The sequence below is a fragment of the Anolis sagrei genome, chromosome 1, assembly GCF_037176765.1.
Source record: "Anolis sagrei isolate rAnoSag1 chromosome 1, rAnoSag1.mat, whole genome shotgun sequence".
NCBI lineage: Eukaryota > Metazoa > Chordata > Lepidosauria > Squamata > Dactyloidae > Anolis > Anolis sagrei.
In genome coordinates this window covers 5,322,003-5,344,228 of record NC_090021.1, presented here as the reverse complement: position 1 = coordinate 5,344,228, position 22,226 = coordinate 5,322,003, and the positions used below count along the sequence as shown (strand labels likewise).

The window sequence follows — 22,226 nt, the reverse complement described above, 5'->3', positions numbered from 1 at the left end:
ACGTCAGGAGAGAATGCCTCTAGAACATGGCCCTATAGCCCGAAAAATCCTACAAGAACCTAATGAGAAAGTGTTGGTTTATATGTAATTAATATTTATTTATTTATTTATTTATTTGATACACTTGTATACCGCTAATATCTCAGCCTGTGCGGCGACTCATTGCGGTTTACAACTTGTTAAAATACAATAGTCACTTAAAAATATAAAATAAGATATCAAAATACAAGACATAAAACATACATAGTATGAACCTACTTAGTATCGGGCCACCAATACAAGTCGAAAACATCTCATAGTTAAAATCGTAGTTCAGTTCGTTATCCTTGGTTGCAAGTCCATGGTCAAAATAACCTTACATCGGAAATTAGTTAAAAACTTGCTCGAACATCCAAGTTTTTAGATTTTTCCGAAATGCCATTAGCGAGGTGGCTGATCTTAGTTCAATAGGGAGGGCATTCCAAAGCCGGGGGGCCACCACAGAAAAGGCCCTATCTCTCGTTCCCGCGAGCCGCACCTGTGAAGCAGGCGGGATGGAGAGAAGGGCTCCTCCTGAAGATCTTAGGGTCCTGGTGGGCTGATAGGCCGAGATACGTTCGGATAGGTATGTAGGGCCAGAACCGTTTAGGGCTTTAAAGGTCAAAACCAGCACTTTGAATTGGGCTCGGTAGCTGATCGGTAGCCAATGGAGCTGGTACAGCAGAGGAGTTGTGTGCTCCCTGCGCCCTGCTCCTGTTAATACCATGGCTGCCGCTCGTTGGACTAGTTGAAGCTTCCGGGCCGTCTTCAAAGGCAACCCCACGTAGAGAGCGTTGCAGTAATCAAGGCGGGATGTAACCAGAGCGTGGATTACCGTGGCCAAGTCAGACTTCCCAAGGTACGGTCGCAGTTGGCGCACGAGTCTTAACTGTGCAAATGCTCCCCTGGTCACCGCCGAAACCTGGGGATCCAGGCTCAGCGATGAGTCCAGGATCACACCCAAACTGCGAACCTGTGTCTTCAGGGGGAGTGCGACCCCGTCTAACACAGGCTGTAACCCTATACCCTGTTCGGCCCTGCGACTGACCAGGAGCACCTCTGTCTTGTCTGGATTTAATTTCAATTTGTTCGCCCCCATCCAGACCGTCACAGCGGCCAAGCACCGGTTCAGGACCTCGACAGCCTCCTTAGTAGCGGGTGGAAAGGAGTGACAGAGCTGGACATCATCTGCGTACAGATGACACCGCACCCCGAAACTCCGGATGATCTCGCCCAGCGGCTTCATGTAGATGTTAAACAACATGGGGGACAATATTGAACCCTGAGGAACCCCACAAAACAACGGTTGTGGGGTAGAACAGGAGTCCCCCAGTAACACCTTCTGAGACCGACCCTCGAGGAATGACCGGAGCCACCGCAAAGCAGTACCTCCGAGGCCCATTCCTGCGAGGCGTCCCAGAAGAATACCGTGGTCGACGGTATCGAAGGCCGCTGAGAGGTCGAGAAGCACCAACAGGGACACACTCCCCCTGTCGAGCTCCCGACGGAGATCATCCACTAAGGCGACCAAGGCTGTCTCGGTACCATGTCCCGGCCTAAAGCCAGACTGCGCCGGATCTAGATAATCCGTGTCTACCAAGAATGCCTGGAGTTGTGAGGCCACCACACGTTCCATGACTTTGCCCAAAAAGGGAGGATTGGAAACAGGCCGATAGTTTACCAATTGAGTGGGGTCCAGTGATGGTTTCTTCAACAGCGGTTTTATCACAGCTTGCTTTAAGCTGGCTGGAAAAATGCCTTCCCGAAGGGAGGCATTAACCACCACCTTAACCCACTCGGCCAATCCCCCTCTGGCCTCCTTTAGAAGCCAGGATGGGCAGGGGTCTAGGATGCATGTAGTAGCTCTCATTCCTCCAAGCACCTTGTCCACATCCTCGGTTTGAACCAATTGAAATGAATCCATCAAAATATATGTAATTTCTTTCTGCTTGAGGGTAAACAGTATTTCTTGCTGGGTTGTTGTAGGTTTTTTCGGGCTATATAGCCATGTTCTAGAGGCATTCCCTCCTGATGTTTCGCCTGCATCTATGGCAAGCATCCTCGGAGGTAGTGAGGTCTGTTGGAACTAGGAAAAAGGGTTTATATATCTGTGGGATGGCTGGGGTGGGACAAAGGACTCTTGTCTGCTGGAGCTAGGTGTGAATGTTTCAACTGATCACCTTGATTAGCATTTGATGGCTTGGCAGTGCCTGGGGAAATCTTTTGTTGAGAGGTGATTAGGTGTGTCCGATTGTTTACTCTCTGTTGTTTTGCTGTTGAAATTTTAGAGTCTGAACACCGTTTAAAATGATAGCTCCTATGGCTTTGTAGCATTGAGCCATGGTATCACATTACATTAATTCTACAATGTAGATAATATTAGCATTTGATGGCCTGGCAGTGCCTGGAGCAATCTTTTGTTGAGAGGTGGTTAGATGTCCTTGTTTGTTTCCTCTGTCTGTCGAATTATGTGTTGTTTGGGGGAGAACACATAAGTACAAAACTACTGGGTTCCATGGCAATTAAAGCAGGATGAAACTGCTACAGTTCTGTACTGTGGACGGTCGAGTTGGGCTCACATGCCACCCAGCCTTTTAATTATATTATCTTATAGACTTATTTATTTCACTTTATTATATCCTTTATTGTACTACCAGTAAGTTTATTTTAATTATATATTAGACTAGCCATCCCCTGCCAGGCGTTGCTGTGGCCCAGTCTGGTGATCTGGAAAATAACGTAATGAGAAAGTGTCGGTTTCTAATATATGTAATTGCTTATTCTTGTGACAGATGGCAAGCTATTTAATCTCTCAGCACACTGAAAGCAAAAACAACATCTGTTATAGAACTCCAGTATGCTGATGACAACGTCGTCTGTGCGCGTTCAGAAGAAGATCTACAAGCCACTCTAAACACCTGTGCAGAGGCATACGAGAAGCTCGGCCTGTCATAGAATTATAGAATCATAGAATCAAAGAGTTGGAAGAGACCTCATGGGCCATCCAGTCCAACCCCATTCTGCCAAGAAGCAGGAATATTGCATTCAAAGCACCCCTGACAGATGGCCATCCAGCCTCTGCTTAAAAGCTTCCAAAGAAGGAACCTCCACCACACTCCGGGGCAGAGAGTTCCACTGCCGAATGGCTCTCACAGTCAGGAAGTTCTTCAGGAAGATAAATCTTGACTATTTATTTATCATGTCAGAAGCGAAGTGAGGGTGCAGTTATAATGTATTTACAAACACAAAGTTAAAAACTTGGCATTATACTAAATGTCGTTTAACCAAAAGCTGCCACTTGGATTGCCTCTGGTGTCACTATGAGAAGGTCCTTCATTGTGCATGTAGCAGGGCTCAGATCACATTGTAGTAGGTGGTCTGTGGTTTGCTCTTCTCTGCACTCACATGTCGTGGACTCCACATTGTAGACCCACTTCTTAAGGTTGGCTAGGCATCTCGTGATGCCAGAAGGCAGTCTGTTCATCACCTTCCAGGTTGTCCACTCTTCTGTGTGCCTAGGAATGAGTCTCAGCCACTGATTGAGTTTCCGGGTTTTCGCCTGCCACTTTTGGATTCTTGCTTGCTGAGGTGTTCCTGCGAGTATCTCTGTAGCTCTTAGGAAGCTATTTCTTGATTTAAGGCATTTATGTGCTGGCTGATATCTGAACAGGGGATGGGCTGGAGATGTCACTGCCTTGGTCCTTTCATTGCAAGCTGCTACTTCCCAACTAATGTCAGGTGGTGCAATACCAGGTAAACAGTATAATTTCTTCGGCGGTGTTGAGCGTAGACATCCTGTGATAATGTGGCATGTCTCATTAAGAGCTACGTCTACTGCTTTAACGTGGTGAGATGTCTTCCACACTGGGCATGCGTACTCAGCAGCAGAGTAGCAAAGTGCAAGGGCAGATGTCTTCACTGTGTCTGGTTGTGATCCCCAGGTTGTGCCAGTCAGCTTTCGTACAATATTATTTCTAGCAATCACTTTTTGCTTGATAGTCAAGCAGTGCTTTTTGAACGTCAGAGCCCGGTCCAGAATAACTCCCAGATATTTTAGTGTGCTGCAATGCTCTAAACTAATGCTATGTACTAAACCTGGCACACAGACTCATCATGACCAACTTGAAGTCCTGGTGGGGTTTTCGAGCAGTGACCCACATCATTATGTCATGGGGCCATTCATAAGATCTAAAAATAAACAATGGCTACTTATTATATTTATCACTACAAAATATTTAACCTAGATGCCAAAGGTAGAATGTATGTATGTGTGTGTGTATGAAAAACAACTACAAGGCGCACTCAATTTTGAGAGATGTTATTGTTTATAGGGAAAAGGGTGCATCCTAGAATGGAAGATGCATCTCAAATGCCAGCCGAGAAGATGAGCGATCTTTCCTGCAACCTTCACCAAAGGCTATTGGGCTGCTGCTGCTGTCAGCAAATCAAAGCAAAGCGAAGTGGAGGAAAGCAGCCAAAGCCGGGTGTGAGGTTTCGCTGGCAGCAAGAAAACACACTGCTTTTTGCTAAATTGGATCAGAAGGCTCTGCCTGCATCTTTTGGTTATGAGGAAGCCGCCAGTGCGAAACGTCAAGAAGGACACTCGGCCCTGAATGCAGCTTTGCAAAAACAAGGGCCCTCAAATTGCCCCACCAAAACAAAGGTGTGCATCCAATTCACATAATATGGTCATCTTCATGCTGAGTCAAAAAAAAAGGGGGGAAGCTGCTTCGGGACTTCATGTTCAGTGCTATGCCATCCTGGGATTTGTAGTTTGGTAAAGCAAACTACTGTAGTTTGGAGGCCCTGGTGACGCAGTGGGTTAAACCGCGGAGCTGCTGAACTTGCTGACCGAAAGGTTGCATGAGCTCCCGCTGTTAGCCCAGCTTCTGCCAACCTAGCAGTTCAAAAACATGCAAATGTAAGTAGATCAATAGGTACGGCTCAGGTGGGAAGTTAACGGTGCTCCATGCAGTCATGCTGGCCACATGACTTAGGAGGTGTCTATGGATAATGCTGGCTCTTCAGCTTAGAAATGGAGATGAGCACCAACCCCCAGAGTCGGACACGACTAGACTTAATATCAGGGGAAAATCTTTACCTTTACCTTAAAGCATTAGTATCCTTTGGCAGAGAAGGCTCAAGGAGGGATTGTGAAACTACAACTTCCACGATTCCATAGCATTGAACCAAATGGATTCATAGAAGAGACCTCATGGGCCATCCAGTTCAACCCCACTCTTCCAAGAAGCAGGAAATTTGCAATCAAAGCACCCCCAACAGATGGCCATCCAGCCTCTGTTTAAAAGCCTCCAAAGGAGGAGCCTCCACCACACTCTGGGGCATAGAGTTCCACTGCTGAACAGTTCTCGCAGTCAGGAAAATTCTTCCTAATGTTCAGATGGAATCTCCTTTCTTGTAGTTTGAAGCCATTGTTCCATTGCATCCTAATCTCCAGGGAAGCAGAAAACAAGCTTGCTCCCTCCTCCCTGACTCTCACATACTTATACATGGTCATCATGTCTCCTCTCAGCCTTGTCTTCTTCAGGCTAAACATGCCCATCTCTTTAAGCCACTCCTCATAGGGCTTGTTCTCCAGACACTTGATCATTTTAGTCGCCCTCCTCTGAACACATTCCAGCTTGTCAACATCTCCCTTTAGTGATGGACACAGTATTCCAGGCGTGGTCTAACCAAGGCAGGATAGAAGGGTAGCATGACTTCCCTGGATCTAGACGCTAGACTCCTATTAATGCAGTACAAAATCTCATCCTACAGTGTAGATAGAGGCATGCAAAGGATTTCATTTCTGTCGTTGGAACCATTGATGCTGAAACACTTTTCTGTTTGAAAGAAGGGATTCTAAGCAAACAACGACTGCAATGGCCATATGACAAAAAGGGCACTTTCTGCCGCTGTGCATTACATTCAACAGTAAATCCTTTTTTTGGTTTCAGGACTTTGAAAAGGGAGGTGCACATCAGATTCTACGGCACATTGGACTCAAGTAAATATGGTCTCTGGCACAGATGGCACCAAGCAGGGTCTCAGCAGGGAAGGTCAGCCTCGGAAATGCCAGTCTCTCGGTAGGTGCCCCCTTCCTCCTCCTCCTCCTTTGCATCCCTTAAATGTCAGGGGAATGTGTCACAATGGAAGCAGTAGCAGCAGCAGCCACCGCCGTGCCGGCAGAGTGACGAGGGAAGGATGCCAGGATGAGCTGCAGCTCCAGGTGCCCAGTACTTTCCCCTGGGAGACGTAGCGCTGTTGGAAATTGGCACCCTTGAAACATGTGAGCAGCTGTCAAGGCGCCGCGGAGGAAGAGTGGCTCCAAGACAGGAGGAAAAGGGAGAGGGAAGAAAAGGCCATAGGGACCCATGGGAGTAGCATAGAAACCTGGAGGCAGGGGAGATCGCCCTCCGAAGGCCATCTGGTCTGACCCCTTCTGCCAGGGAGGAAAGCACACAACCCAAGCCTGGCCAACAGATGGCCATCCAGCCTCTGTTTCACAGAACTTTAGACTCCCAAGCAGTCTATATTAAAGTTGGAAGGGACCCCAAAGATCATCTATTCTGACTCCTTCTGCCAGGCAGGAATAATAATATAATCATAGAATCATAGAATCATAGAATCAAAGAGTTGGAAGAGACCTCATGGGCCATCCAGTCCAACCCCATTCTGCCAAGAAGCAGGAATATTGCATTCAAATCACCCCTGACAGATGGCCATCCAGCCCCTGTTTAAAAGCTCCCAAAGAAGGAGCCTCCACCACACTCCGGGGCAGAGAGTTCCACTGCTGAACGGCTCTCACAGTCAGGAAGTTCTTCCTAATGTTCAGATGGAATCTCCTCTCTTGTAGTTTGAAGCCATTCTTCCATTGCGTCCTAGTCTCCAAGGAAGCAGAAAACAAGCTTGCTCCCTCCTCCTCCCTGTGGCTTCCTCTCACATATTTATACATGGCTATCATATCTCCTCTCAGCCTTCTCTTCTTCAGGCTAAACATGCCCAGTTCCCTAAGCCGCTCCTCATAGGGCTTGTTCTCCAGACCCTGGATCATTTTAGTCGCCCTCCTCTGGACACATTCCAGCTTGTCAATATCTCTCTTGAATTGTGGTGCCAAGAATTGGACACAATATTCCAGATGTGGTCTAACCAAAGCAGAATAGAGGGGTAGCATTACTTCCTTAGATCTAGACACTAGGCTCCTCTTGATGCAGGCCAAAATCCCATTGGCTTTTTTTGCCGCCACATCACATTGTTGGCTCATGTTTAACTTGTTGTCCACGAGGACTCCAAGATCTTTTTCACACGTACTGCTCTCGAGCCAGGCCTCATCGTCCCCCATTCTGTATCCCTGCATTTCGTTTTTTCTGCCAAAGTGGAGTATCTTGCATTTGTCACTGTTGACAAATGTCAACAGTTAATGTATTGTCGAAGGCTTTCATGGCTGGAATCAGCCATACACAACATACAAACAATCTACAGACCCACCAAGAAAATCCAGCAAATGCTACGTTCAGCAAAGGACAAGAGGGATCCTCTCACCTCTGCAGGAGTCTACCGTGTACCATGCAGCTGTGGACAAGTCTACATAGGGACCCCCAAACGCAGGATTGCCCAAACACAAATCAAGGAACATGAAAGGCACTGCAGACTACTTCAACCAGAGAAGTCAGCCATAGCGGAGCACCTGATGAACCAACCTGGACGCAGCATATTATTTGAGAACACAGAAATGCTGGACCACACCAACAACCACCATGTCAGACTACACAGAGAAGCCATTGAGATACACAAGCATGTGGACAATTTCAACAGAAAGGAAGAGACCATGAAAATGAACAAAATCTGGCTACCAGTATTAAAAAAAACTCTAAAATTACAACAGCAAAACAGCAGAGAGGAAACAACCAGGCACATCTTAACACCTCTCAGCAAGAGATTTTCCCAGGCTCAGGCAGGCCTTCAATTGCTAATGAAGGTGGTCAGTTGAAACATTCACACCTAGCTCCAGCAGAGAAGAGCTCTTAGCCACATCCCAGCCATCCCACAGATATTGTCCTAATTCCAACAGACCTCACTACCTCTGAGGATGCTTGCCATAGATGCAGGCGAAACGTCAGGAGAAATGCCTCTAGAACATGGCTCTATAGCCCGAAAAAAACCCACAAGAACCTAATAATATAATGATTACTTTCTCCCACCTTGGACATTCCACAGATATATTAGATTTTATTTATCATGTCAGGAGCAAACCAAACAGTTGTATTGTATTTAAAGAAAACACACAAGCACACACATAGTTTGCAAACTTTGCATTCTATTAAATTCCCTTTGACCGGTAGTTGGCCACTTGGAGCCACTCTGATGATACTATAAGGTCCTCCATTGTGCATATGGCAGGGCTCAAGTTGCATTGTAGTAGGTAGTCTGTGGTTTGCTCTTCTCCACACTCGCATGTTGTGGACTCTGCCCCAACATGTTGTGGACTCTGGGAGTTGTAGTTTTACAAGGCTCTGCATCTCGTGGTGCCAGAGCACAGTCAGTTCAGTGCCTTCCAAGTCACCCAGTTTTCTGTGTGCCCAGGAGGGAGTATTTCATTTGGTATCGGGCAATGATTGAAGTTCTGGGTTTTATTATTGTTGTTGTCGAAGGCTTTCATGGCTGGAATCAATGGGTTGTTGTAGGTTTTTTGGGCTATATGGCCATGTTCTAGAAGCATTCTCTCCTGATGTTTCGCCTGCATCTATTTATCATAGAATCATAGAATCATAGAATCAAAGAGTTGGAAGAGACCTCATGGGCCATCCAGTCCAACCCCATTCTGCCAAGAAGCAGGAATATTGCATTCAAATCACCCCTGACAAATGGCCATCCAGCCTCTGCTTAAAAGCTTCCAAAGAAGGAGCCTCCACCACACTCCGGGGCAGAGAGTTCCACTGCTGAACGGCTCTCACAGTCAGGAAGTTCTTCCTAATGTTCAGATGGAATCTCCTCTCTTGTAGTTTGAAGCCATTGTTCCGCGTCCTAGTCTCCAAGGAAGCAGAAAACAAGCTTGCTCCCTCCTCCCTGTGGCTTCCTCTCACATATTTATACATGGCTATCATATCTCCTCTCAGCCTTCTCTTCTTCAGGCTAAACATGCCCAGCTCGTTAAGCCGCTCCTCATAGGGCTTGTTCTCCAGACCTTTTATCATTTTAGTCGCTCTCCTCTGGACACATTCCAGCTTGTCAATATCTCTCTTGAACTGTGGTGCCCAGAATTGGACACAATATTCCAGGTGTGGTCTAACCAAAGCGGAATAGAGCATGGGGAGCATTACTTCCTTAGATCTAGACACTATGCTCCTATTGATGCAGGCCAAAATCCCATTGGCTTTTTTTGCCGCCACATCACATTGTTGGCTCATGTTTAACTTGTTGTCCACGAGGACTCCAAGATCTTTTTCACACGTACTGCTCTCGAGCCAGGCGTTGTCCCCCATTCTGTATCTTTGCATTTCATTTTTCCTGCCAAAGTGGAGTATCTTGCATTTGTCACTGTTGAACTTCATTTTGTTAGTTTTGGCCCATCTCTCTAATCTGTCAAGATCGTTTTGAATCCTGCTCCTGTCCTCTGGACTATTGGCTATCCCTCCCAATTTGGTGTCGTCTGCAAACTTGATGATCATGCCTTCTAGCCCTTCATCTAAGTCATTAATAAAGATCCTGAGCAGGACCGGGCCCAGGGGGGAACCCTGCGGCACTCCGCTTGTCACTTCTTTCCAAGATGAAGAGGAAGCATTAGTGAGCACTCTCTGTGTTCGTCCACTTAACCAATTACAGATCCATTTATTTATTTATTTATTTATTTAGAGCTTTTATAACCCGGTCTTCTCGACCTCCGAAGAGGGACTCAGGCCAGCTAATAACAGGAAATTCATATACAAATAAGCTAAAACATAATAACATCATAGTACATTAATACATTACAATACATTAAAATACAGATCAAATAGTTACATAAAGCCAAGTCGTCGAGGTAATCACAAATTCATCATCATCCGCCCATGTGTTCAACAGTTATTGACTCGATCATCATTCTGAGAATGCTATGTTCCAAAGCCAAGACTTTACCAGCTTTCTGAAAGTCAGGAAGGAAGGGGCAGATCTGATCTCCATCGGGAGAGAGTTCCAAAGCCGAGGGGCCACCACCAAGAAGGCCCTGTCCCTCGCGATTGCGAAGGTGGTGGGACTGAGAGCAGGGCCCCTCCGGAAAATCTTAACAACCTTGATGGTTCGTAGGGGAGAATCCGTTCGGACAGGTAAACTGGGCCGGAGTCGTTTAGGGATTTATAGGTCAACACCAGCACTTTGAATTGTGCTCGGAAGCTAACTCGCAGCCAGTGGAGCTGGCGCAGCAGAGGAGTAGTATGCTCCCTGTACCCCGCTCCTGTTAGTAATCTGGCTGCCGCACGTTGGACTAGTTGTAGCTTCCGGGCAGTCTTCAGAGGCAACCCCACATAGAGAGCGTTGCAGTAGTCTATACGGGATGTAACCAGAGCGTGGACCACTGTGGCCAAGTCAGACTTTCTCAGAGGTTGCCATAGATGCAGGCAAAACGTCAGGAGAGAATGCTTCTAGAACATAGTCATGTAGCCCGAAAAACCGACAACAACCCATTATTGTTGTTGTTTGTGTTGTTTCCTTGTAAATCAAATGAAAACGGGGCCAGATGAGAAGAAACTGGCCTGCGCCAGTGTTGACATCCCCTCCCAGTCACATCTTTCCTTTTTCCTCTCCTCCGTCTCCTCCTTCACCGCATCATGCTTGAAAACTTCATTAACATTTATAAGCGTCTGCCTGCTTGATGTGTTTCTAATGTTCTGGACTCGGGACTTGAAAGCAAAGAATGCCCTTTGGGGAGCGGAGACTGTCACATTAAACCACGATAAAAGGCTGCAGAAACAGAGCCTCAAAGGCCCTCTCCGCTTCATTCGTTCTGGCATTCCTGGTCAGGTGGCAAAGCGTATTTTTCACATTCGGGTGAGCACATTCGGAGCAAAGGACCTTGCAAAACTATAAATCCCACTTGAGTTGCCGTGGATCCATTACAAGGTGCAGCTACACTGGAGAACGAAGGCAGTCTGACACCTGATTGCCTTGTCTTACTGTGATGGGATCCTGGGAGTTGTAGTTTTACAACTAATGTAGCATCAAGCTGCATTAATCCTTACAGCATACATGCACCCTCATATGCCACTTGAACTACCATGGCTCAATGTGATGGAATACTGGAAGTTGTAGTTTTACAAGGTCTTTAGCCTTCTCTACCACTCGCATCTAAAGTAGTATCAAGCTGCATCAATATTGACAGTGTAGATGTAACCGCATGCGCCACTTCAACTGCCCTGTCTCGGTGCGATAGGATCCTGTGAGTTGTAGTTTTACAAGATCTCTAGCCTTCTCTACAGCTTACATCTAATGTAGCATCAAGCTGCATTAATCCTTACAGCATACATGCACCCTCATATGCCACTTGAACTACCATGGCTCAATGTGATGAAATACTGGAAGTTGTAGTTTTACAAGGTCTTTAGCCTTCTCCACCACTCGCATCTAAAGTAGTATCAAGCTGCATCAATACTGACAGTGTAGATGTAACCGCATGGGCCACTTCAACTGCCCTGTCTCAATGCGATGGGATCCTGTGAGTTGCAGTTTTCCAAGGTCTCTAGCCTTCTCTACCATTTGCATTTAAAGTAGTATCAAGCTGCATTAATCCTTACAGTGTAGGATTATGCCACTTCAACTAACTACCCTATCTCAATACTATGGGATCCTGAGAGTTGTAGTTTTCCAAAGTCTCTAGCCTTCTCTACCATTGGCATCTAAAGTAGTGTCAGGCTGCATTAATCCTTACAGTGTAGATGTACCCTCATATGCCACTTCAACTAACTACCCTGTCTCAATACTATGGGATCCTGAGAGTTGTAGTTTTCCAAAGTCTTTAGCCTTCTCTACCATTTGCATCTAAAGTAGTGTCAGGCTGCATTAATCCTTACAGTGTAGATGTACCCTCATATGCCACTTCAACTAACTACCCTGTCTCAATGGTATGGGATCCTGAGAGTTGTAGTTTTCCAAGGTCTCTAACCTTCTCTATCATTTGCATTTAAAGTAGTATCAAGCTGCATTAATCCTTACAGTGTAGATGTACCCTTATATGCCACTTCAACTAACTACCCTGTCTCAATACTATGGGATCCTGAGAGTTGTAGTTTTCCAAAGTCTCTAACCTTCTCTACCATTTGCATCTAAAGTAGTGTCAGGCTGCATCAATCCCGACAGTGTAGATACACCCTCATATACCACTTAAACTGCCCTGTCTCGATGCTATGGGATCCTGGGAATTGTAGTTTTACAAGGTCTTTATCTAACAAAGAGGGCTAATCCCAGGATTCCATGGCAGTTAAAAATGGTGGATTGTGCCCTTCAGTATAGAAGGAGATGGTTAGGTTGGATGGCCTCTGGGGTTCCCTTCCATCTTAGCGGAGTAGGAATATCAATTGCCTTAGAGTCTGGTAGAGTGAAGGGTTCTCAAGAGAGGCTGGATGGCCATCTGTCAGGAGGGCTTGGATTGTGCCCTTCAGTACGGCAGGAGATCATTGGACTGGATGGCCTATGGGGGTCCCTTACAACATACTGGAGTAAGAATATCAATTGCCTTAGAGTCTGGTAGAGTGGAGGTTTTCCAAGAGAGACTGGATGGCCATCTGTCAGGAGGGTTTGGATTGTGCCCTTCAGTATGGCAGGAAATGGTTGGACCGGATGGTCTCTGGAGGTCCCTTCCAACATAGTAGAGTAGGAATATTGATTGCCTTAGCATCTGGTAGAGTGAAGGTTTTTCAAGGCAGGCTGGATGGGCATCTGTCAGGGTAGCTTGGATTGTGTCATTCAATAAAGCAGGAGATGGTAAGACTGGATGGTTGCTGGGGGTCCCTTACAACATACTGGAGTAAGAATATTGATTGCTTTAGAGTCTGGTAGAGTGAAGGTTTTTCAAGAGAGGCTGGATGGCCATCTTCCAGGGGGGCTTGGATTGTGCCCTTCAGTACGGCAGGAGATGGTTGGACTGGATGGCCTCTGGGGGTCCCTTCCAACTTAGTGGAGTAGGAATATAGATTGCCTTAGCATCTGGTAGAGTGAAGGTTTTTCAAGAGAGGCTGGATGACCATCTGTTGGGAAGGATTGGATTATTTCTTCCTGGATTGGACTGAATAGCCTTGGGGGGACCCTTTCAACTGAATAGAATATAGACTGCCTTAGAGTCTGGTGGAACCTCCTTTTCTGGAGGGCTTTGGTTGTGTCTTCCTGCCTGGCAAAGGGGGCTGGACTAGATGGGCTCTGGAGGTCCCTTCCAACTTAGCGGAGTAGGAATATCGATTGCCTTAGCATCTGGTAGAGTGAAAGTTTTTCAAGAGAGGCTGGATGGCCATCTGTCAGAAGGGCTTGGATTGTGTCCTTCAGGACAGCAGGAGATGGTTAGACTGGATGGCCTCTGGGGGGTCCCTTCCAACATAGTGGAGTAAGAATATTGATTGCCTTAGAGTCTGGTAGAGTGGAGGTTTTTCAAGAGAGGCTGGATGGCCATCTCTCGGGAAGGATTGGATTGTGCCCTTTAGTATGGCAGGAGATGGTTGGACTGGATGGCCATGGGCGGTCCCTTCCAACTTAGTGGAGTAAGAATATCGATTGGTTTAGAGTCTGGTAGAGTGAAGTTTTTTCAAGGTAGGCTGGATAGCCATCTGTCAGGAGGGCTTGGATTGTGTCCTTCAGGACAGCAGGAGATGGTTAGACTGGATGGCCTCTGGGGGCCCCTTACAACATACTGGAGTAAGAATATTGATTGCCTTAGCGTCTGGTAGAGTGAAGGTTTTTCAAGAGAGGCTGGATGGCCATCTGTCAGGAGGGCTTGGATTGTGTCCTTCAGGACAGCAGGAGATCGTTGGACTGGGTGGTCTCTGGGGGTCCCTTCCAACTTAGTGGAGTAGGAATATAGATTGCCTTAGAGTCTGGTAGAGTGAAGGTTTTTCAAGAGAAGCTGGATGGCCATCTGTCATGATGGCTTGGATTGTGTCCTTCAGGACAGCAGGAGATGGTTAGACTGGATGGCCTCTGGGGATCCCTTCCAACATAGTGGAGTAGGAATATCGATTGCTTTAGACTGTAGATGCACCCAAAGAATGTCTCAGGAAGAGCTCGTTTCCAGCTGTCAGCCTGTCTGAGATGCCAAGCTCAGATGCCACAAAACCGGATCAGGGTTTGCACTTAACTAGACACCAGGGAGGGATGACTCAGAGAGCGGCTCTTGGGGGAGTTGGGCCTTTTCATTACAGCCTGGCTTTTGATCATATCCCCTTCTCTCATTTTCTGGGACGCAGACGGGATTCGGGGTCCATAAAGGCTGTCCCCTGTAATTGGATTTTGCATTTGAGCAATTGAAGGTACATTCAAAGAAATACAAAAGCATGATACTTTAGGTTGCATCAATTAGAGCCTAGATGAAGTCATACCCCCCACCCCCTTCCCGGCCGCCTTCTGCCTTAATCAGACCTCACCTGGAATAAACCTGTGTCTCATTCTCGGCAAAGCAATTCAAGATATTAACAAGATGGAACGGTCCTACACTTTGGCAGAAAAAAGTGTCACAAGAAAGACAATATGCAGATTTGATAAATGTGGATTTGATATGTGTGGGTACGAAATACAGCTTAATGGTGTAACATTAGAAAATGTGGACCATTTCCGCTCCCTTGGCAGCCCCCTCTCCACAAAAGTCAACATCAGAGGCGGCCCTAGGTAATTTTCAATGGTAAGCAAATAGTATTTTGGCGCCCCCCCCCCCCCCCCCCCCGCCCAACCAATCATTGATATATATTTTCTATTTGTCGTGGGAGTTCTGTGTGCCATATTTGTTTCAATTCCATCATTGGTGGAGTTCAGAATGCTCTTTGATTGTAGGTGAACTATACATCCCAGTACCTACGCTTGCCGCACTTGTTTCCTTGCCTGGCCCGCGTTCTCCACGTTCGATCCCTTCTCCATGACCGGCTTCCTTTCCCCATCCCCCGGCGCTCCACCCGCCTCCTCTCCTCTCCCCAATCCGCAGGTGGGCCAAGTGGTGGAGCCGCCACACTTGGCCCGCTTTGGGTCCGGAGGCGTGCCTGAAGACCCCAGCATGTGCACCAAAGTCACCTCTTCTCCTGACTTTCTCCTCAGCCATTGGGACCGAGAGAGAGAGAGAGAGAGAGAGACAGAGGTGGAGATGCCCACCTTTCCTGAAGGTAGGCACAAAAACAAAGGAGGGAGCGGAGGTGGGAGATACCTCCAGCCGGAGGGGCTCTCTCTCTCTCTCTCTCTCTCTTGGTCCCAATGGCTGAAGAGAAAGTCAGGAGAAGAGGCGACTTTTGGTGCGCACGCTGGGGTCTTCAGACACGCCTCCGGACCCGAAGCGGGCCAGGTGTGGCGGCTCCACCACTTGGCTCACCTGCGGATTGGGGAGAGGAGAGGAGGCAGGTGGAGCGCCGGGGGATCGGGAAAGGAAGCCGGTCATGGGGAAGGGATCGAACGCACAGAACGATTGAGCGCCGGCTCTGCTCGCGCACCCGATGGCCAGGTGGAGCAGGAACGAGAGGGGCTAGGCGAGGCTCAAGGGCCCGGCCCCTTTGGGAAGAGGATCTCCCGGCAGCGAGGCAAGAAAGCCAAGGCTCCCCCCGAACTGCTAGGGCTGTTGTGAGCTGAGGGGGCGCTCCTCAAGTGGTGGTCGAGGGGTATTTACAGAGGCGCCTCTGCACCCCTGGCAAAAAAAAGTGTTCTGTGACCGCTTACTTCGCGTAATGGACGAGCCGCCCCTGGTCAACATTAACACTGAAATACAACACCGCCTGAGCTCTACAAGTGCAGCATTTTCCGAATGAAGCAGAGAGTGTTTGAGGACCGGGACATCCCTAGGGATACCAAGGTGCTTGTTTATAAAGCTATTGTCCTCCCAGCCCTGCTATGCGTCTGCGAGACGTGGACTGTCTACAGATGTCACGTGCAACTGCTGGAACGATTCCATCAGCGTTGCCTCCGGAAAATCCTGCAAATCTCTTGGGAAGGCAAGCGGACAAATGCCAGCATGCTGCAAAAAGCAAAGACCACCAGCACTGAAGCGATGGTCCTCCGCCATCAACTCCGCTGGACCGGCCACGTTGTCCGGATGCCCGACTACCGTCTCCCAAAGCAGTTGCTCTACTCTGAACTCAAGAATGGAAAATGGAATGTTGGAGGACAGGAAAAGAGATTTAAAGATGGGCTCAAAGCCAATCTTAAAAACTCTGGTATAGACACTGAGAACTGGGAAGCCCTGGCCCTTGAGCGCTCCAGCTGGAGGTCAGCTGTGACCAGCAGTGCTGTAGGATTTGAAGAGGCACAAGTGGAGGGCGAAAGAGAGAAACGTGCCAAGAGGAAGGCGCGTCAAGTCAACCCCGACCGGGACCGCCTCCCACCTGGAAACAAATGCCCTCACTGCAGGAGAAGATGCAGGTCAAGAATAGGGCTCCACAGTCACCTACGGATTCACAAGAATACAGATAATGGAAGACTATCCTACTCGTCCAATGAGGGATTGCAGAGGAAGAAGAAGAAGAAGAAAAGGAGGAGGAGGAGGAGGAGGAGGAAGAGGAGGAGGAAGAAGAAGAAGAAGTAGTATACTGGAGAATATTTGTTTTGTTTTAACTTAGAAGGGAATGGTTTTGACTCTCGTATAGAAGGTCCTGGGTTAAGTTAGTTTGTGAAGGTGGAAGAGGGTAATGCAATTGAGCAATGACTGGCAGGCACCCTGAATTGCATACACATGCACTGAGAACTGGGAAGCCCTGGCCCTTGAGCATTCCAGCTGGAGGTCAGCTGTGGCCAGCAGTGCTGTAGAATTTGAAGAGGTATGAATGGAGGGCGAAAGAGAGAAACGTACCAAGAGGAAGTTGCGTCAAGCCAACCCTGATCGGGACCGCCTTCCCCTGGAAACCAATGCCTTCACTGCGGGAGAAGATGCAGGTCAAGAATAGGGCTCCACAGTCACCTACGGACCCATCGCCAGGACACTGATCTTGGAAGACAATCCTACTCGGACAACGAGGGATCACCTAAGTAAGTAAGGGTATGAATGAAATTGAATGAAAGGTGCATTGGATGGAGCTAATAATTTTCAAGACGCCATTCTAAAATATTAAGGCTTTTGCACCTCAGCAGGAGTTCACCTTGCTCACAGCACTCACCAAGTAACCAAACGTGGTAATAAACAGTTTATTGACAAAACATATATTAAAAGGGCCAAAGGCACCCTTAAGCAAATAGGCAAGCTTGTTTCCTGATGCTGCAGAAATTGGGACTCAATAGAACAAGAGATTCAAACTCCAGGAAGAAAGATTCCTGCTAAACATTAGGAAAAACCTCATGATCATAAGAGCTGTCTGAGAGCAGACTAGTGGAGTCTCCTTCTCTGGAGGCTTTGAAGTAGAGGCTGGATGGCCATCTGTCGGGAGAGCTTGGGTGGTGTCTTCCAGTCTGGCAGAAGGGGGTTGAACTGGATGGCCCTTGGGGTCTCGGATTCAATGATTCGTGCACCTTGAGCAGATGGCGTGGCTGTTGGATGCACAAATAGAGAGAGCCATGTGCCAATCCAGCAACTGGGAATTGCCATTCAAAAGACAGCCAGCAATCTCGGCTGTGCAGAATGACAGCAATTTCCAGCTATCAGCAGTAATTTGCTTGCTCCGATCAATCACCTCCCACCTGCAGATTGTTTCACCCTGCGGTTATGAAAAGAAATCTGCCACGGCTTGGCAATGGCCATCCAAGGGGAGAGCACAACTGCCCCCAAATGACACAAAGACAGGATTTGCAATAATGGAGCAGAGGATGCAGGGCGGGAAATGCAGCACAGAAGAGGTAACAAGGCAGCACGGGAGTATCTGGCTAATCGAAATGAATGCAAGCTTCCAGAGCCAGATAAACTTCGTTTTAGTGTATTAAAGGAACTGGCAGAAGTCACAATCCATTTCAGAAGAAATGTCCATCCTGAAAGTTGTAGTTTTACAAGGCCTCCTGCTTTCTCTGACCACCAAACTACAGCTCCCAGGATCCCACAACATTGAGCCATGGCAGTTAAAGTGGGTCAAATCCTACAGCATCAATGCAGCCTTGGTATTATTGTTAATATTTCTTATAGTATAATAACAATAATAATATTTTTATAGTGGAGCCCACCCACAGTGGCGCAATGGGTTAAACCCTTGTGCAAGCAGGACTGCGGATTGAAAGGTCGGCAGTTCGAATCTGGGAAGTGGGGTGAGCTCCTCTCTGTCAGCTCCAGCTTCTCATGCAGTGACATGAGCGAAGCCTCCCACAGGATAGTAAAACATCCAAATAATTTCATCAGAAAGGAGGAAATCATGAAAATGAACAAAATCTGGCTACCAGTATTAAAAAACTCAAAAATTACAACAGCACAACAACAGATAGGAAACAAACAAGGACATTTAATCACCTTTCAACAAAAGATTGCTCCAGGCACTGTCAGGCTATTATATGCTAATCAAGGTGGTCAGTTGAAACATTCACACCTAGCTCCAGCAGACAAGAGTCCTTTGTCCCACCCGGGTCATTCCACAGATATATAAACCTTTTTCCTAGTTCCAACAGACCTCACTACCTCTGAGGATGCTTGCCATAGATGCAGGCGAAACGTCAGGAGAGAATGCCTCTAGACCATGGCCATATAGCCTGAAAAAAGCTACAACAACCCAGGTTAAAAATAGTAACGAAAACAACACGATTAACAAAGTAAGATTGCTCAACATAGAAATTGTGAATTCAAATTTCTAAATCCAATTAACAGCAGTTAGATTGAATAAATAGGACATGCGATTATTTGCAAACTTTCCATTATTTCAATAGGTCTACTCTATTATCATCCTGCCTCTGTTTCAAACTTTGGAAAAGGAGTCTCCACTGGACTCCCAGGCATTAGACTTGGAAGGGACTCCCAAAAGGTCATCTAGTCCAACCTACTTTATAGGAATACACCATTGAAACAGTGGATGTGGCTCTTAATGAGACATGCCGCATTATCATAGGGTGTCTGCGCCCTACACTACTAGAGAAATTACACTGTCTAGCCGGTATTGCACCACCTGACATCTGCCGGGAAGTAGCAACCAACAGTGAAAGGACCAAGGCAGTGACATCTCCAGCTCATCCCCTGTTTGGGTATCAGCCAGCACGTCAAAGACTTAAATCAAGAAATAGTTTTCTAAGATTTACAGAGACACTCGCTGGAACATCCCAGCAAGCGAGAGTCCAAAAGTGGCAGGCTCAAACGCAGAACCTCAATCAATGGCTGATACCAAATGAGAGACTCCCCCCTGGGCACACAGAAGACTGGGCGACTTGGAAGGCGCTGAACAGACTGCACTCTGGCACCACGAGATACAGAGGAAATGGGGCCACAAAGTGGAATCCACGACATGTGAGTGCGGAGAGGAGCAAACCACTGACCACCTGCTGCAATGCAACCTGAGCCCTGCCACATGCACATTGGAGGACCTTCTTGCGGCAACACCAGAGACACTCCAAGTGGCCAGATACTGGTCAAAGGACATTTAATCAACTACCAAGCTTGCAAATTCTGGGTTTTGTCTGTTTGTTAGTTTGTTTTCGTTAAAAATGTAATACAAATGTCTGGTTGCTGATGACACAATAAATAAATAGCTATTGAAACTCTCCTGACAAACACTAATAGCAAAAGAGTGCACTGAGAAAAAGCAAAACCAAAGAGTGGTGGCTACGAGGTGGCAAGTGAGAGAATCCTAGAGTTGGAAGAGACCTCGTGGGCCATCCAGTCCAACCCCATTCTGCCAAGGAGCAGGAAAACTGCATTGAAAGCACCCCTGACAGATGGCCATCCAGCTTTTACGAAGGTGGTGGGCTTTTGGGTCTCTTTTGGCCCTCAGTAGCCACATGCCTCCCTCTGTCTGAATTTCCCCAACAACTCACCTGTCATTTCGATGTCCTCCTTGTCCCAACAATGTTGAATCTCAGGCGGAAATAAGACTCCCTTGGCTTGCAAATCCCAAAGTCTCCCAAAAGTTTGGCACCAGCTCTTGTTAGGAACTCCTTCCTTGAGAAGCAGGAAGTCCCAGCATCCACAGGGTCCCTTGGAAAGAAGACTCCCTTGGCTTGCAAATCCCAAAGTCTCCCAAGAGTTTGACACCAGCTCTTGTTAGGAACTCCTTCCTTGAGAAGCAGGAGGTCCCAGCATCCACAGGCTGCTCCCGCTTTGCAGTTTGCTTCCCCTTCCTCTCTTGACTCCCGGACAAAGCGGATTATCCGTTCTATTTTGAGCAGGCATCCAAGGATGGAGACCCCCCTCGGACCACCTGTTCCTCGGAGAGATCAGAGGGATGCTCAGAGGCTCATCTCCAGCCAGGCAACATATTGTGTCTCTCCTTATTCTCCTGGAAGCCAACAGCAAAAGAAATCCTTGGGTGGGTCAGAGATGCCCGCTTTCGGAGCTGGTGGGCAAGGATGGGGGCGATCCTTTGTCAGGCGGGTCCCTCCCCTCGGCTAACTGATGCTGCTGCCTTCTTCTTCTTCTTCGTCCTCCTCCTCCTCACATGGTTTCCATGGAAACGGGATGCAGCTGTCAGTGGTGCAAACAGGGGATTTTTGACAGCTGAGGGGACTCAGCCATCCCTGCCTCACATGGCCTCACGCCCATGCAAAGAAGAGGAGGAGGAGGAGGAGGCCGGAGTCTCCCGGAGGAGAGGACCCATGCCTTGCTTCCTCTGAAAACAAGGGGGAAAGAAAAAGAGTTGTTTTGGCACCATTAGATTATTATACTTAGACCTGTCAATCAATCTCTTTATCAGTGCCCACCCTTTCCACAAGACCGCCAAAGGTCCATCGCCGAGCCCAATTCAAAGTGCTGGTTTTGACCTATAAAGCTCTATACGGTTCTGGCCCAGCTTACTTGTCCGAACAAGAGGCTGGATGGCCATCTGTCAGGGGTGATTTGAATGCAATATTCCTGCTTCTTGGCAGGGGGTTGGACTGGATGGCCCATGAGGTCTCTTCCAACTCTTTGATTCTATGATTCTATGAACACATCCACCCCTACATCCCACCTCGTAATCTAAGATCATCCAGGGAGGTCCTGCTCTCGCTCCCGTCAACAGCACAAATACATCTGGCGAGGACAAGAAACAGGGCCTTCTCGGCTGTGGCCCCCCTGCCTATGGAACACACTCCCAATTTATTTTATTTCGAACATTTTACCCTGCCCTTCTCAACTCCTAGGGCAGTGGTTCTCAACCTGGGAGTTGGGACCCCTGTGGGGGTCGCAAAGGGGTGTCAGAGGGGTCACCAAAGACCATCAGAAAACATGGTATTTTCTCTTTGTCATGGGTGTTCTGTGTGGGAAGTTTGATCCAATTCTATCATTGGTGGGGTTCAGAATGCTATTTCATTGTGGGTGAACTATGGATCCCAGCAACTACAACTCCCAAATGGCAAGGTCTATTTTCTCCAAACTCTTACCAGTGTTCACATTTGGGCATATTGATTATCTGTGCCAAGTTTGATCCAGATCCATCACTGTTTGAGTCCACAGTTTTCTATGGATGTAGGTGAACTACAACTCCAAAAACTCAAGGTCAGTGTCCACCAGACTCTCCCAGTATTTCTCTTGGCCGTGGGAATTCTGTGTGCCAAGTTTGATTCAATTCCATCATTGGTGGAGTTCAAAGTGCTCTTTGATTTTAGGTGAACTATAAATCCCAGCATCTCCAACATTCCCAAATGACAAAATCAATCCCCTCCAACCCCACCAGTATTCAAATTTAGGCGTATCAGGTATTTGTGCCAAATTTGGTCCAGTGAATGAAAATACATCCTGCATATCAGATATTTATATTATGATTCATAACAGTAGCAAAATTAAAGAAGTAGCAATGAAAATAACGTTATGGTTGGGGGCCACCACAACGTGAGAACCTGTACTAAGGGGTCGCGGCATTAGGAAGGTTGAGAACCACTGCTCTATATGGTTCTGGCCCAGCTTACTTGTCTGAATGCATCCATCCCTACATCCCATCTCATAATCTAAGATAATTCAGGGAGGTCCTGCT

At 47.4% G+C, this 22,226-nt stretch overlaps 1 protein-coding gene across 1 annotated transcript in view; it reads right to left on the bottom strand.

The window, feature by feature from the left end:
- Nucleotides 1-20,826, bottom strand: part of EFR3B (EFR3 homolog B) — a 148,939-nt gene extending 128,113 nt beyond the window's left edge. The window contains exon 1 of the mRNA XM_060754713.2: nucleotides 20,095-20,826. Within this exon, the coding sequence (XP_060610696.2) occupies nucleotides 20,095-20,101 (7 nt within the window). The 5' untranslated portion in view covers nucleotides 20,102-20,826. The remainder of the gene's footprint in view (nucleotides 1-20,094) is intronic.
- Nucleotides 20,827-22,226: the final 1,400 nt, after the last annotated feature.